Here is a 17,118-nt window from a genome sequence, read left to right as displayed (position 1 = left end):
AACTCTCCAAGACTACAAGTCTTTTTTTCCTCATAGGGAAAGATGACAATATTAAGTAAAGGATACTTTATTTTGTATCACCATCATATTTCGATTATAATAATAATAATAATACGTATCAAAAAAAAAAAAAAAACTAGTAATAAAAAAAGGGGATATTTTTGTTAGTATGTACGAGATATAAAGAGAGTATTTAGTACGATCATTGTTCGGTCCGTTTCTTTCTTTCTTTCCCCACTAGAGTCTCTCTCTCTCTCTCTCTCTCTCTCTCCCCAATTATTTTATGTGTTTTCCAAACATCAACTCCTAAACAAAACCAGGTCTGGTTTTTTGAGTTTCAGTTTAAGCTTTAGCTTATCAGTTATCACCCCACTAGTCTTGAAATGCGCCTCCACACAACCTTTCAAGCTTCTGTCTTTTTAGCCAATGACCCAATGTTCCATTTCCTCAGCTTAGCTGTTTTCTAAAAGTTTTTGGGTGGTGGGCTTATCTATATGGATTTTGGGGTGGTGGGTTTGGATGGGTTGGTGGGTTCAGAAGCTACTGGTTTTTCTTCACTTGCTTCAGATCCTGAGACAAAGCAGAAGTGGTACGGATCTGGGTTGTTTAAGCAAGAGAGATCTGGCAACTCTGAAGATGACTGGAGGAGCTCAAAGCTGCTTAAAACTGATGACTTTGTTGCCTCCAAGACAATGCAACTTCAGCACAGAAACACTCTGCTGAGATCTAATTGCACTACTCTCTACTCTGATGGTCAGCAACAACAACAGCAAATGCTGAGCTTCTCTAGTCCCAAATCAGAATCTTTTTTAGCTGAAAAGAATTCTCACAATGCCACATTATTGCCTTACTATCATCATTCATTATCAGGTTATGGTAAAAATACAGGTACATATATTAAGGAGTCTGAAGATGTGAAAAAATGAAATGTCTTTATTTAATAGTTACTTGCATGGAGATTATTGATTCATGATCAGATTGATTGGGTTGGGTTTAATGTTTGTTTGTGGGGTTGGATATATTGGACATATATTATATAAAGTCTAAAGATGGGTTGTCATTGGTTATTTGGGTTTTGATTCCCCTGTACTGGTGGAGGGTCTTTTCAAAGAAATCTTCAGGGCTCTTTGTTTTGAGTCTTGTCAATAAAAAAAACTCTTTAACTATTCTTCTCACCTTGATACTTCTGTCTACTTGTTTTTAGGAGATGGCTTCTTTCTTTTTGGGGTGCAATATTTCAGACACAACAGTCATTAGAGACTAGAGGACCCAAAAGAAGTAAATAAACCAAATATAAAAGATAGCTAAGATAGGAAGGGCTATCACAGCAAGAAACGTCCCATTTTTTCTTTGTTTTGAGTCCTCTATTTATTGAAATTTCCCCCACCGTTCTTTAATATATCACTTTCTTTGTATTTTTTTTAGGGTACTATGCAAAGACTATGAAATTCATGATTTTTGTTGTGGCCTCTTTAAATATTGCAGACAAGCTAATTTTGTGTTCCCTCCAACACCCTTTTCTTTTTCCACACTTTTTGATTTTCCTGTCTTTTTACACTAAAAAAAATGAACTTTTTATTTCTAGTTTGCTAGGAAATGGGTTGAAATTTTGGCTTCCTTGCCTTCACACTTTCTATCTGTGGTTTATTTTAAATCTTTTTTTTTTTTTGTGAAGTATTTTAAATCTTTTTTGGTTTTCTTTTTCAGGCTGTAGTTCTGGGAGCTTGAATGGTACAAGCATGAATGGGGTTATAGCAGGAGCTAGAGGGCCATTCACTCCCTCTCAATGGATGGAGCTAGAACACCAGGCCTTGATCTACAAATACTTAACTGCAAATATACCTGTACCATCTAACTTGCTCATCCCCATTAGAAAAGCCCTTGATTCTGCTGGGTTCTCTAGCTTTCCAGGGGGACTTCTAAGACCCAATACATGTAAGTTTTTTTTCTCTTCCTTTTGGCAAAATTAAGAAGAAAGCAAGTTTTTTTACATCCACAAGATTGGCATGTCTATCTCTTAAAGCTGTTCTCAATGTGCGTTTGATATTTCAAAATTGCTGCATATGACACATCGCTCTCTCTCTCTCTCTCTCTCTCTCTCTCTGTGTATGGGGCAGAAGTTTTAATTAATGTGCCACTGTATCTCACTTTTGTTAAATCCTTCTATTCCAACTGTAATCTATTAATTTTCACCTTTTATCCAACACTGTTTTTGTTCCTATGTGTCACAGATCACTTTGTCCATCTAAATAAAAATCTTCCTACTACATAGTACTAACTAAACTTACTTTACAAATCATAAAGAAGAAAAAGAAACTTCTGCATATAAACTAATATTGTCTGTTTTCTTATTTTGATTTTTGGTGTGTTTATGTCAATAACCCTTTTTGTAACTGCTATTTTATCTGGTTCCAAAATTTAGTAAGTACTAACCAAACCTACTTCAAAAAAAAAGAAAAAAAGAAGAAGCAGCTTTTGCATGTAGTTAAATTAATTTTGGGTTTGTTTCTTTAGCGTTTATGTCCAAATTCCTGTTTGTTACTACAATTTAATGTGGCTCTTGATTTTGGATGCTTTTGTATTTGGTTGTTTTGTGCGTGTCAAGTGGGATGGGGTTCTTTCCATCTTGGATTCTCCAACAACACCGATCCTGAGCCCGGAAGGTGTCGTAGGACCGATGGTAAGAAATGGCGGTGCTCTAGAGATGCTGTTGCCGACCAGAAATATTGTGAAAGGCACATGAACAGAGGCCGCCATCGTTCAAGAAAGCCTGTGGAAGGCCAAACAGGCCATGCCGTTTCCGGAACCCCAACTACTACTACTGCCACTACAAGCACGAGCACCAGTAGCACTATCTCAAAGCTGAGTCCTATTGCATCATCCTCATCAGCTTCAGTGGTGGTGCCTGTTGGCGCATCTAATAGCCTTGCCATTGCTTCTCACCAACAGCTCAAGAGCTTGCAGCCTGGTGCATCTAATCCTTCCGCAGCCACCACCATCAACAGGTGAATAATAATAATAATAATAATATTGCAATATCTCAAGGACCTGAATTTCTTATCGTTTTGGCATCTATATATTCCCTGCCAGACTTCACCTTTGACATCTAAATTGGTGTGTTAGCGTGCTACCGTATGCGTTTTGGTTACTATTATTATATCTTGTTTGCTTTATGACAGTGGACACGAAATAGAATCATAGAATCCATTATATCATCTTTGCAGTGCTGATAGTAACTGGTCCTGGTGTCCAATTAAGAAGCGTTTGTTTATATTTGTTAAAACTTTTTGTGCTACCACATAAATTGTGGGTATGGTTTAGGCAGCACAATTTAACTAAGGACAAGTAGTGGCTCTACTTGAGTAATAGTGGCTCTAAGTGATGTTTTGGTAATTTTCTTGCAGGATGTTTATTAACAAAGATAATGTGGGTGAGAGAATGCAAGATACACCTGGCCTCTCCATTCTATCTTCCTCCATTGACCATAAACCTAAAGAAAACTCATTCATGATTCAAAAACAGCAAATCCCATATGAAGAATCCACTAGAACTGAGTTTGGGCTAGTCACTTCTGATGCCCTCCTCAACCCTTCTAATAAAAGCTCCAGCTTAATGAACTGTTCGTCACAAGAGCTTAGTGATAGAAGAACCGAATCACAACAATCTCTTCGCCATTTCATTGATGACTGGCCTAAAATTCAATCTGATCGCTCAGCTGTTTCCTGGCCTGAGCTTGACATGCAATCAGATAGGACCCAACTATCCATTTCAATCCCTATGGCTTCCTCAGACTTCATCTCGTCCACTTCCTCTCCCAGCTCCAATGAGAAACTCACTCTCTCCCCGCTCAGACTCTCACGTGAGTTAGACCCAATAAGGATGGGTTTGGGAGTGAGTAGTGCCATCAATGAGCCAAACCAAAGGCAAACAAATTGGATTCCTATCTCTTGGGAAACTTCCATGGGTGGTCCTCTTGGAGAGGTTTTGCATCATAGTAATAACAATGTGGTGGATTGCAAGAGATCATCTGCACTTAACCTTATGACTGCGGGTTGGGACAGTAGTCCTCCTTTAGGATCATCTCCAACTGGTGTGTTACAGAAAACCACATTTGGGTCTCTCTCTAACAGCAGTGCAGGAAGTAGCCCAAGAGCTGACAACCACAGGACCCTTGAAGGGGCTAGCCTCTGTAACGACCTCCTTGGTTCAACTCTTGTGAATTCATCATCGTCATTGCCTGCCTTGTAGCCACTTGACCGGCCAACTAAGGAGCTACTAAGTGATGCATGAAAAATGAGTTGAACATTGTTAGAGTTAGTTTTTGGAGTTCCATTTAGTCTTTAATCTTTTTTTTTTTTTTTTAATTTATAAATTTGGCAATCCATTTTATCTTATCACCTCACGATTTGTGTAAGTGGGTGTTGTTTTTTTTTTTTTTTGAGAATCTTTTATTTTTATTATCTTTCTGTGCACATGTTTAGTAATATTGTGTTTGTTTACCAATCCTATACTTTTGGTGCTGGGCAAGCGTGGTGGTTGGTGTGGTTGAGATAGTTGAATTGATGGCGAGGTCCACGTCCAAGATAGATTTTGGTTTTTGCTGTTGGCTTAGTTATCTTGTTCATCTATTGTATGCAATTAATTTCTCACAAGATGTAGGGTACGCGGGTGTGGTCTACACAAGCTGATAGGCATTAGTTGCAGCTTGTAATCGATGTACAAGATGAGCAAAAGATACTACTCTTATTGGCCCAACTGAAAATTGCAACAAGTAGCTTTCTCAACCCGCTTGCTCATTTTATGACTGGTAACTTTGTAGCTTTGTTAACTCATGAAATCATTATAAAGCTGTTACACATTCAGAATGATCATTTTTTTTTTTTTTTTGGTGTGTGGATACAAGATAGAATTCTACTCTAACTTAATATAAGTGTATATGTGTGTGAAGCTCTCCTGGAGACTTGAAACTCGGCCATTGCCCTCTACACTCCATAAACACTTATATCTATGAAGTGACCATTGCACCAAGGGTGTGCGGTGGTCACATTAAGAATAATCATTAACGAACCACTTATTGTAGAACATAGTTGGACTTTGAAACATAAATGAATGCCTTTTTTTGCATAATCTGTCTTAAGAATCAATACGCACATAAATGTTTCTGTTCATGTTTTTATCAAATTTGTTGTAGGCTTCAATTCTGATATGAACAGTAGTTGTCTATTTAATCTGAATGGTTTTACATCTAATAGAGCTGGTCTAGTTAGACCATCTGGTAGATTTCAAAACGACAGATCCTTTAAAACTTCACCTTAACAGGCTGAAAGCCAATCCTAAAGAAAAAGAACGTAAAAAATGCATGCCACAAGCAAAGATCAAGGATTGTTCATTATGTTATTGTTAGGGGCGTCTACGATTCAGTTTGGGTTAGGTTTGTGCCCAACTCGAAACTGACTTGATTTCATTGAGTGGTAGGTCAATGAACCCGCCGCTGACCAATACTGCCTATGGGTTGGATCGAGTCGGATTTTCCACAGGTCGAGTTTGTTTTGTTCAAAATTTTGAGAACGTCATTAGACAAGTCAACTTTCACTAGATCTAGGTGGAGATTGCGAGATCTCTACTAGATTTGGATGAAGATTTTGAGATCTCTATTGGATTTGGGCGGAGATTTCGAGATCTCCCTTGGATTTGGCGGAGAACTCAAGGTCTGCATTGGATCTAGATGGAGATTGTACTGTTTTCACTGGATATAAGCTTATATGAGAGAGAAAAGAGAAAAAGGGAGAGAAATTGAACTAATCAACTTTTTCTTTGACCAGTTCAGCTTCGGCGGGTTGAGGGAAGCGAAATCAAGACTAGAATTGACGAGAGGCAGGTTTCATTGGATAGAACCGTCACCAATTGTGATGGTGCCCGGGTTTGTTAGCCTTTTGTTTGGGTGGCTGCGAGTCAAGTAGGTCTGGTGGGTCGAGCGGGTCCTAGACACCCCTCATTATTGTGTAGCATGTAAGTATTGCCTCAGTGCACAATATTGCTGTGCTATGTGGAGCTTGGTTTCGGCTCGTTTTCGACCCATATTTTGGTGTTATATTGTACTGTTGCATTTTTCTTCATGACATAGTAAAAACTGCTGCAACTTCCCATTTAATCTTTGTATCGTGTGATTCTTCTTTGTTTTTCTTCCCTTTTTTTTTTGCTTTTCACATATTCTTGGAATTAAGTTAAATTCCTAACAGAGTAACACATACTGAGTGGAAAAAAAACAGGCGAGGCCTAAATAATGTGTGCAAACATTAATCTCCACAATCAGCAATACGCCAAAAAAAGAGCAAGTAAAATGGAGTTCAAAGTTTATACCAAGTTCTGTACAAATAAGTGTCCTCTCAAGCAGTGAAGCAGACCTGGTGTTTGTGTTCACAGAGCATTTGTAACTTGACGTTCAGAGTCTTCAGAAATTTAAGAGGGTGAAAACCTGTACAACGTTAGATATAGACTTTTTAAGGATTTTTTTTTTGTATACAGAAGTGTTTGTCCCCTGTCTCCTATTTCAGGTGTTGTTCTTTGATTGAGATGTCCCGTCCATTGTTTTTAGCTTCTATATGAAACATAAGTGATACTCTTAGGAAACATGAAACTTTGTCCGACATCTATGAGATGCAAATAATAGAAAAGATCAACACATACACACAAATTTATGTTTTATGTGGTTTGGCCAAAACTAAAGTGTATTCAAATAACAGAAATATTCCCAACAGTAATATGCACACCAATTTTGTACTATGCCATAATTTGCGGTAGTTCAAGTTCGACATATCTCATTTGATGTGAACATTGCCTTAAAAATTAGTTAGGACGCAACAAGACAACATGACAAGAATAAAATAAATAATTACTGGTTAATAATTTAATATACATCTTAGGTATATATTTCATATTTATTTTCAAGTTTTCACAATAAATAATAATGATCAAAACCTTTAAAATTTTATAAAAATAAAAGTTGTTATTGAAGTAATATGCCATTGTTCTAGGGGAAAAACAAGGTTTGTCAATTTAGAATAAATTAAAACATTTTTAAATGAATAAGATACAATAGGGCTCAATTTGAAATTTCCATAGAACTTTTGAGACCATCTCTAAACTTCCATAGAAAGTTATAGTATCAAATGTAAAAGGTGGTCGACTCATTTTATTTGTTGTCTTTTGCCTTTAGTAATACAGCCTTCAATTTATTTATGGATGAAATGGAAATTTTATTAAGCAAGAATAAAGTAGTACAAAGTTTACTATACGAAATAACTCAAATGTCTGCCACAAGCTGGCTTACAAGTTACAACAAAAGTTGGTAGGATAGTGTAAAACACACAAGGTTCAGTAGAATGATGTCCTGCTTTGCCAAAATGGTTCCCTTCATGATGGGTGGTATGTTGATTCTGTTAAAAACTGATCTACCTCAAAAGTCTGGATCAAAGATTTGCAATTATGAATCAAAGCACTATAAGCATGAAAAGTAAGAGCATTCACAATAAAGCTCTTAAAAGCTAAAAACTCATTCTAAAAACTCATTCACAATTTTTAGCAACTCATTCTAAAAAAAAACACACACTACAACAATGCTGCTACATCTACTACCGATTAACATCTAGACTCGCTACTAGTTGGAGGCCATCTCTAGCCCCCCTAATATGTTGCCAAGGTAGAGATAAAACCAATGTTCTTTTTGAATCCCCTAATCCATTGCCCATTGCTATCTTTGAGACTACCTAGTGCCCAAGTGTGATAAAGTTCATTAATTGGAGCCTTGGAGGGGAGGGGGGAATTTCCATCCAAGAAGTTTGCTAGTACACTTAGATCCTTTTTTTATTTTCGTGTCACTTTCTAGTTAGAGCGTAAATTCTGTCACTTTTTAATTATGTTACCAATGCGTTATGTCAACTCTTTAATAAAAACCCTATACACTCTAGCACGTAATTCTTAGATACTCCCGGAGCACGAACTCCCTCCTCTCACATTCATGGTGGAGTCTACCATGAATGTGAGAAGAGGGAGTACCATTTCACAATTTCACCATTTCACTACCTAAGAATTTTCCACAATGACAAAAGAACAAACCTTGAGGTTCTGGCAGCACTAGCTCCAAAAACGACATGTGAAATGGCACTAGCAACATAGTGGAGCTCTGGCTTTAAGAAGGAAGAAGGAATCTAATTTGGAGTTTAGGCGTTAGTTCTCCAGGTCTGAGAGTTTGAAACTATTGTATAGTTTGATTGAGGATTGTAGGTTTATTTGAAATTGTTGGTTTATTTGAGGTGAGATTGTGTGCTCTAGAGTATATTGGGTTTTCCTTAAAGAGTTGACGTGGCACTTTATCATTGGTGGCGTAAAAGGCATGTTTTACGCTAGCTCTGGACAGAAATTATGCTTTTCTAATGATGATTCCATTTAGGGCGGTCTTGTTTCTAGGGGGGATTTGGATAAGTCTTTTTAAACCAATCCGGCAATCCATACCTCTTCAGTTTTCAGTCTTCACCATCAAAGTTTGGGGATAACTTCCTAACGCTTTCCAAATCTCCAGAGTAAGGGGCAGTCCCACAAGATAGGGAGGGTTGCTTCATGGGCATCCTTGCAAAGGGGGCATATGTCTGTTCGTAAATAACATTCTTTTTCAACATGTTCCTGGTGAAGATTGTGAGGCTTTGATATTAACTTTTTGTACATTATTATAAAGATCATTTGAATATTTACCGTCCAAAGGATTCGAAAAAGAATCTTATGGACATATAAACATGGAAATGGCAATTTAAAAGAGAGAAAATACAAAGTAAGTTGGTTATTATTTTCTTTGGACTACTCAGTCCTGTACCATTGCTACTCTGGAGCGGAGAAAAAAAAAATTATCTCTGCTCTTTTTTATCCGAAAATTAGTTTTCTACATTTTTATAATCTAATCTCATTCAGCAGAGGACCAAATAAGTGTGTAAAGACCCAGTGCTTCATAACAAATAGATTCCAAGTTATCAACAATTAAAATCATTCAGAATGTCTGCAAAATACTTTGATGTCCAAAACACCAACCAAATTTCATTTATCTTGCAAAAGTTGAGATTCTAATGTATGTTACAACATGGTAGGCATTACAGAGTGAAAACACAATTTAATTGAAAATTTTATCAACAACCTTTAAAACCACAACATATCATTGGCACAAAAGGACGGCATTTCCATTAGATTAATGATCATTCAAGTTCAATATTGGATAGCAAGGAAGGCATACATAGTGAGAAGCAACACAAGTAACAACAAAATATGTAATAAACAAATATGGCATATAACAACAGGTCTTAGCTCTATTAAACAACTTGGCAAATGCTTACAATGTTCAGTGCTTCTTTCCACAAAAGAGGTCTTACAACAAAGACATTAATTTTGGATCAACAACTTCAAGCATAATGTAAAAATTCCAGAAACTCATGCGTTTCTGCAAAGTTTAATAATAATATGGAGGCGTGCGTAACCCAAACTTATAGAATCATTCTGTCAAATTTGGGCTTTAAACGTCACCCAAATCAATATGAGGAGTTAGCTGAACACAGAGCAATATAGTCAATTGCCTTGTGAAAAAGAAAGCTAAATCCTTTAAAAATCTCACTTCTCTTCACCACCACAAACACAATAGAGGTCAACATGAACACAGAAATTTTCCATGAAATTAAAGTGATTCCTACAGCAATCTTAGACTCCATCAAATAGTTTCTTTGCAAAAACATCAAATCTCAATTCATTGAATTCAATCCCATCATTTTTTTCAGTTGAATTCCTCACACCCAGAAGAACAAATACAAGCATATATATATATAATGGAAATTTAAAACGAAAGAAAGCATATCTAACACATACCCAAAAGATTAAATCCAATCATATGCGAGATAATTAACTAAAAACATAGCAAAATTAACAGTAATGAAAATGGGTTTTGCTCATATTCTATGGGTGTAAATGTGTCTGTCATGCCATGGCTATAGCAATTCAGTACGAGGAATTTTTTATAATCATCGCAACCAACCCAGTTTTTCTCATCTACCAAACAACAACAAGACTTCACAAAAACAAAAAAAAAAAAAAAAAACCCAAAGGGGCAAAATATTGAAGATGTGAGGCGCAGTGTTTGATTGAGTTTCAAAGTTGACAGAGCTCGTTTATATAGAAAATTGGAAACCCTAATTCCAAACCCTAGTCGACCAGTGTTGGATTGGGCCTGAACTTTGAGGCTGCATATTTTGGGCCCAAAGGGAGTGACTGAGTTTTTCGCTTATCACCGCCGGATTAGTTAGAAATTAAAATTTATATAACACTAAAATGCAAAACTCGAATTTTATGTTTTACTAAAATTCATTTTATCTCTCTAACTTTTATTTTTAAATTTCAGTTTTCTAATTTTTAAATTTATTTAATTAAGGCCTCTTCATAAAATTTTATTATATATTGTGGTTAATTTTTTCATTTTTTTATATTTTTCTTCAAAATTTTTAAATTAAAAAAATTAATTAATGATTGAAAAATATTTTTCATATATATATATATATATATTAAAAATTTAACAAAAGTTGACGGAATGACCTTAATGGAATAAATCTGAAATTTAGAAGACTGAAATAAATGAAAACAAAGTTAGAGGACTGAAATGAAATATAAAGAAACTTAGAAGGTTAGTTTTGTATTTTAACTTCAAAATAAAATGACAAATATATATAAATTTTATTTTTAAGGTTTTTGAATTTTTGTTTTTGTTTGGATAATATTCACCAAAACTCATTCTCATCAAAGGCTAACAAGGTCTTTACGGCCACCATAGTTAGTAATATACGAATGGATATAATTCAACATTTTTTTTTCGAAAAGTACATAAAAAATTTGATAGAAAAATATTAAAATGAAGAACAAATGGTACGTGTATGGTATGAATATATTACTTTTATATTTTGAAATTTTGTAATAAAAATACAAAAACATTAGGCAATAATATTTTGTAGATAAATACAATAATTCAACATTATAGTTGTATAGAAAAATTTCAACAATTTAATTTCAAATAATCTACTTACTAAAAAAAATTATCTCACTAATAATGAATAAATCGACCTTAACACTTTTCTCAAAACAAATCAACCACAACGATAATTTCCTCTCTAAGAAATGGTAATTACATTAAGTATCAAATAATTCTCTACTTATTTATAGATCCAAAATAAATTATCTTACTTAAATAAAAAATAATACAATAAACTTGCTCATCTGTTTGCTATTTGTCCTTTTTTTTTTCTTGAGAAGATTGTCTATATTAGCTGAACCTACTTATTATCTGATGATAAAGAGCTATCATCAAGAGCGGATGTCATAAGTTGAAACTCTCTAAAAAAAAAATACTTATTATCTGTTTATTGAATATATCAATATAAATAAAACTTATTAATGAAATATTACATGAGAATATATCGTAGAATAAATATAATAGATTTAATGAGGAATGATGTAAATACAAAAAAATAATAAAAGAGATTTAGGGGGGAAAATTTTTAAAAGTGAGGCAAAAAGGCACAAATGAAATTTGATTGCAAAGAAGAGTGGGGAAGATGGTTGGCATTTTTTTTATTTTATAAAACGGCTTCCTTTTCTGTTCTTTTTTCTTTTTGTTGTTGATCTAAGATAAAAATCATATTTTAAACTAATCCTATATGTGTATGAAACTTTCTCTTAAAAACTTGAATCTTGTGGGTTCTAGTTAGCTCGACTGGTAAAGTCTCTGATGGTTGTATAAGAGATCTGGGTTCAATCTCCGCTTACACCAAAAATTGATTGGTGTCTTGGTTTGATGAGCTATCATCAGGAGTGAACGTCATAAGTTGAAACTTTCTATAAAAAAAACTTGAATCTTGGCCCTTGCTTTCCCCTAACCCTCCCCAACTCCACAATAAATTATACTTGTAAAGTGACCATTATGTAAAGGGTGCATTGTGGTTTTAACAGATGCTTTTGATTACTTTGTACTCCTAGACTCCTAATCCTATATTGAAGTGAGTTAAAGTATTTTTCTAGAGTTGTTTAGCCACATGGCACTACAAAGTGAGTTAACATGTTTGATTGCAACAAATCGTTTCATCCTTCAAAATGATGCGTTTACTTCCGTACAGTTGAAAACATTACGAGAAACACGAGTTTCTTTATAAATTATGGATGTACGTGTAATACTAACTCATCATATGCTATTTAATAAAAACCAAGTCCTCAACATTTTTAATATTGAGGAGTCATTTGTATGGAGTTTGATTGACTCCTCATCTAATGGTTTTTAATATCAACATTGAGATGTGAGAAAATTTAGGGCACGTTTGATATTACAATGTAATGAGAATAAGTATTACAAGTAATACAATAGGTTGGAATGGAATGAGTATTCCTATTCATTTGTTTGGTGATAACATGGTAATAGAAGTTTGGATTTATGTTAAGATAGTGGAATGACATTATATTGTGTCAAATTTCCTAAGATACCCTTTTTAAAAGATATATATATATATATATATATATATATATATATATATATATATATATTACAATATGACTTAATATCTTTTCCTATATCAATTGAAAAAATATGTATGATTAATTGATTAGTATCATTTTTATAAATTAATCTTAATAAATATAAAAAATTGAAAACGTCATCTCACAGTAATACAGTTATTTTTATCACAACATATAAATACCAATTTATAAATACAAACAATATAAAAACTAAATACAATTAATCATTTTAAAAAAAATTCAAAATTTTAATACCAAATTGTAACAAGGAACATGCTAGCACAATTGGTTCTTTTGACTCTTTTCACATCATTGATCTTTCGTCCTTGAATGTAGAACCAACCGTGCGAATAATAGAGGATAAGAAATTAACATGGGGAATAATGAAGCTACAAAAAAGAATTAAAAAATTGTGAATTGATTCATGAGAGAGAGGGAATAGTTATTGGGGTTAGGGGTCTTTTAGGAATTTTTATTTATTGTATTTATTATGCAATTTTTTATTTTATTTTTTATTTATTGAGAATCTATACCTGAAGGCCAAGCAATTTATTTCATAAAAACTCAAATTGAATACAGCGAATCTTGGGCTACTAAGGAGCTATATCGTCAGGAGTGGATTCAATCCAAACCTGTAGTTCGCCGTTAGAAACAGATTTCCTAGCAAGAAAGCGAGCAACCATATTGCCTATGCGTTTTACATGTGAAAAATTACGACATCTAAAATCATTAGCTAGTATCAAGATGTCCTTTTATCACATGGCCATATTCCGAATTACCTATGTCCCCAGCTAGAATAGCCTTGATGAGGACCTCAGCATCACCCTCAAAAGAAATTTCAAAAAGACTCAACTCCTTAGCAAAAAACAGAGCCCTCCTACGTGCCAAAGCTTCCACCACTGCTGCAGAGGAAGGTAAAGGAATTCGTTCTGTCATTGCTCCAATCACATTACTTGTATGACCACGCACAACAACACCCAAACCAGCAGCAACCGCTTTGTTGAAGGTAGCCCCTTCAAAATTGACTTTGTAAAGAGGAAATATCGGAGGTATCCATCGGACTGCTCTTTCACAACTTGAAGAGAGCTACACTTTCTTTCCTTGCACCTGCTGGTAGTCATGGAGATACACCATTACCTTCTTTCAAACCTGCTGAATCTCAATAAAACACTCTCCCACCCTTGCCGAATTTCTCCTAGTCCAGATTTGCTAGAAAAATCATGGCCATGAGCTTTACATCAAGTCTATCCCTTATCTTCAAAGTCATCTCCCATAGGTCAGCCAAAGAGGAATATGTATATCTAAGAAATTTACCAGCCACTTCATTGGACTCCCAAATGGGAAAGAGAGAAGCACAACTCCACAGGACATAAACTATATCCTCACCTGCAGACTTACAACTGGAACAAAGAGCTGATCCAACGATATTTCTTCGCCAAAGATTATGGAGCGTAGGGAGAGCATTATGAGAAACTCGCCAAATCATGTGCTTCACTTTGTGAGGGACTTGCAAGATCCAAATACTATTCCACATCAAGTGGTTACGATATGAGTTTGAGCAGGAGGGTAGCACCTGTCTATCAGAACCAGCCAGGAGTTTATAAGCGCTTCGAGTCAAGAAATTACCTTGAGGAGAAGGCAGCCGAACTTGTTTGTCTGCAATATTCTGGTAGCTCAGTGGAATGCCGAGAATCAGGCTTACTTCTTGGGAAAAAAAAAATTTTCTGATTTACCAAATCTGTCTTCCAAGAGCGTGTCTCGGCATTAATTAAGTCACTAACTCTAGCTTTAGGAGGTAATACCGAGAGTGGAGAGGAAATTCTCAAGCCTGAAAGTTTTGGTATCCACCTATCTCTTCTTATCTGGATTGACTGTCCATTGCAAACTCTCCAAACCGAGCTAAGATTTATGACATGTCTCGCTTGACAGAGACTTTTCCAAGCATTACAATCATTTTAATAATGAATAATTATTATTTATTGTAAATAATAGTTATTTATAAGAATGATGGTTACCTGTAATAAAAACACAACTAAACAACATAATTGTTAGTTATAAGGAATAATTATTACATTATAGAGTCTAGTAAAATGTACCAAACCTACCCTTAAGGGTATGTTTGAAAAATTGTAATAGACACTATAATGTAATAAGTATTTCTATAGTTTAGTTATTTCGTAGTTTGGTTATATTTTTATTACAATGAATAATTATTCCTTATGAATAGTTATTCTTTAAAATATAGAATAATTATTTCTCTCTAAAAGGGTTATAATTGCTATTCTTTAGTAAGTCTATTAATTTCGAAATTAATATATTTCCAAATAAACAAACTTTCTATATATAGTTAACAATTATGAAAATAAAAGTCTTAAAAATTATTATTTTTAAGGAAATATAATTATATGAGTAAGATATTTCCTAAAATATATCTTAAGTTTTATTCTAATGTTACAATTTAGACAATTTGATTTAAATATTCCATTATCTTCAAGGTTTTATTCTTGTGTTGTTTCCAAACAAATGAATAGTAACAAAAATTACATTATAACATCTTGTATTTTTTGTAATACCTATTCCTATGCAATCACCATTACAGTCTATCAAACGTGGATTAAACTCAATCCACTAGTATCCTATTCCTATGTTTATAAATGCAGTCACTAGAATGCTATTAAATATTTATAAATGCATTAATTTTTGAGTTTGGAAATTGGTACTCCTATTAATTATTATGAAAAATCAAGAACAAAATAAATCCATATTTTATTTTTGTTTTGATTTTTTTTTAAAAAAAGGGAAAGATGTTGCTTGAAGTTTTTGAATGGAAAACTTCAAGTTTAAACCAACCCAACCCACCCAATGACTACGGTAGCCCATGATTCATTTAAAAAATATATATATATATTTTTTTTTTCTTTTCTTTTTTTTGAGAAAATTTTAATACTATTTCTATAAGAAATATAAAAAATTGTCAGAAAAATTAATTATTTTATCATTTTCTTATAAAATATTTATAAAAATACTTCTTAAACTAATATTCTTAGAGTATCCATTCAAATTTCCCATTACCAATTAGTAATTAATTCTCGGATATGGATTGGTAGCATTTCAATTTTCATGTCCTAATATGGAGCCTGGAGGCTGATACTGATAGGCGTGCATATATATCGTAATGAAATGGGTTTCAACGCATGGGGAGTAAAAATTGCAACTTGTTTCATAAGTCATCAAACTAATATTTTCTCCAGTGAGATTGTTTACGTGGTATTAAACCATTTGTTGTTGTGTATTCCAATTGCTCGAAATGGCGAACCAAGGATGCTCTCAATTTGTGACTTAGGAAGTAGGAAACCGAGAATGAATCAACTTTTGAAGAAAAAAAAAATCATTGTTTGAACTTTGAATTCGCTTCTCAGATAGGTAGCAACTAGCAACGCTGACCTGATTTAGGTGTAAAAAACAGTAATAAAAAAGAAAACTTCAGATAGAATCATAGAAGTTTCTTGGCCTATATAATTAGGTTCTTCATAGAGGACAACGTTTTTTTTTTTGTATGTTGACAGACAACATTATCAAACCAAATTCAAATAATTTTTAAGCAGCAATTGGTGTATAACTAAAGAATGCTAGAAGTATATGTGTGTGTGTGTGATTAAAATGAAAATTTTTTACAGGTGGAAGTGAAAATAGGTTGGAACTTGCTGATGCTTATGTTAAATATTGTGAAAGAAAGTGAGTGGATAATTGATGAAGAGAGGCAAAAGCAAGAGAGAGAGAGAGAGAGAGAGAGAGAGAGAGAGAGAGAGAGAGAGAGAGAGAGAGTAGCAAAATGATGTGATTCAACTTGAGGACCTTTTTTTTTTTTGGTAATCTGGCATTAAGATAAAGAAACTAGGTGGTCTCCACCACAATATTACAAATACGATTCTGGGTCAAGCCCATCTGGTCTGACTGCAAAAGATTCAATACAAAAGCAGGAGGGGACTCAAAAACAATAAAATCTTCCTCCGTGGTGGTGCCAAACTTTGCAAGGGCGTCTGCACACCGGTTGGCCTCTCTAAAGCAGTGCTTCAACCTGACCTGCTGGATGTTCTTCATGAGGTTCCTGCAGTCGTCAATCAGAGAAGAAAACTCCCCATTAGTATGAGTATCTTTAGATATAAGGGATATCGCAACCGAGGCATCCACCTCAACTTCCACCGCCTCAAGAGATAGGCGACAGCAACGATCTAACCCATCTCGAATAGCCCACAGCTCAGCAGCAAGACTCGACGTGATACTGATTGCCCTTGCAAAACCCCATAACCAATTACCATGACAGTCTCGCAACAGCCCTCTGCATCCTGCCATTCCTGGGTTTCCCTTCACTGCACCATCCGTATTCAACTTCACCCATCTCTCAGGGGGTTTAACCCAACCCACAGTAATAGTGGTACCGCGCCTGGGTTCAATTTGGTCAAGGACACAAAACCAGAATTCATAAACATGCGCCTCGACCGTTTGGAACAAATTCTGGGGAGTGTTGAGGGG

At 34.6% G+C, this 17,118-nt stretch overlaps 1 protein-coding gene and 1 non-coding gene across 2 annotated transcripts; one reads left to right on the top strand and one right to left on the bottom strand.

Annotated features, from left to right (window-relative positions):
• The first annotated feature begins 211 nt into the window (after positions 1 to 211).
• Positions 212 to 4,515, top strand: LOC142619640 (growth-regulating factor 1-like). Its single transcript, XM_075792838.1, has 4 exons — positions 212 to 888; positions 1,708 to 1,935; positions 2,606 to 3,005; positions 3,405 to 4,515. Exons 1-4 carry the CDS (start codon positions 495 to 497, stop codon positions 4,246 to 4,248), a joined length of 1,866 nt encoding a protein of 621 aa, XP_075648953.1. The 5' UTR covers positions 212 to 494; the 3' UTR covers positions 4,249 to 4,515.
• Positions 4,516 to 9,972: 5,457 nt separating this feature from the next.
• Positions 9,973 to 10,065, bottom strand: LOC142621420 (small nucleolar RNA snoR8a). Its single transcript, XR_012841799.1, has one exon. It is a non-coding gene; the product is annotated as a small nucleolar RNA snoR8a (small nucleolar RNA).
• Positions 10,066 to 17,118: the final 7,053 nt, after the last annotated feature.

This window comes from Castanea sativa, chromosome 12 (assembly GCF_040712315.1).
Source record: "Castanea sativa cultivar Marrone di Chiusa Pesio chromosome 12, ASM4071231v1".
NCBI lineage: Eukaryota > Viridiplantae > Streptophyta > Magnoliopsida > Fagales > Fagaceae > Castanea > Castanea sativa.
The sequence above is the reverse complement of the archived record's forward strand: the minus strand, read 5'-3'. Positions and strand labels throughout refer to the sequence as shown.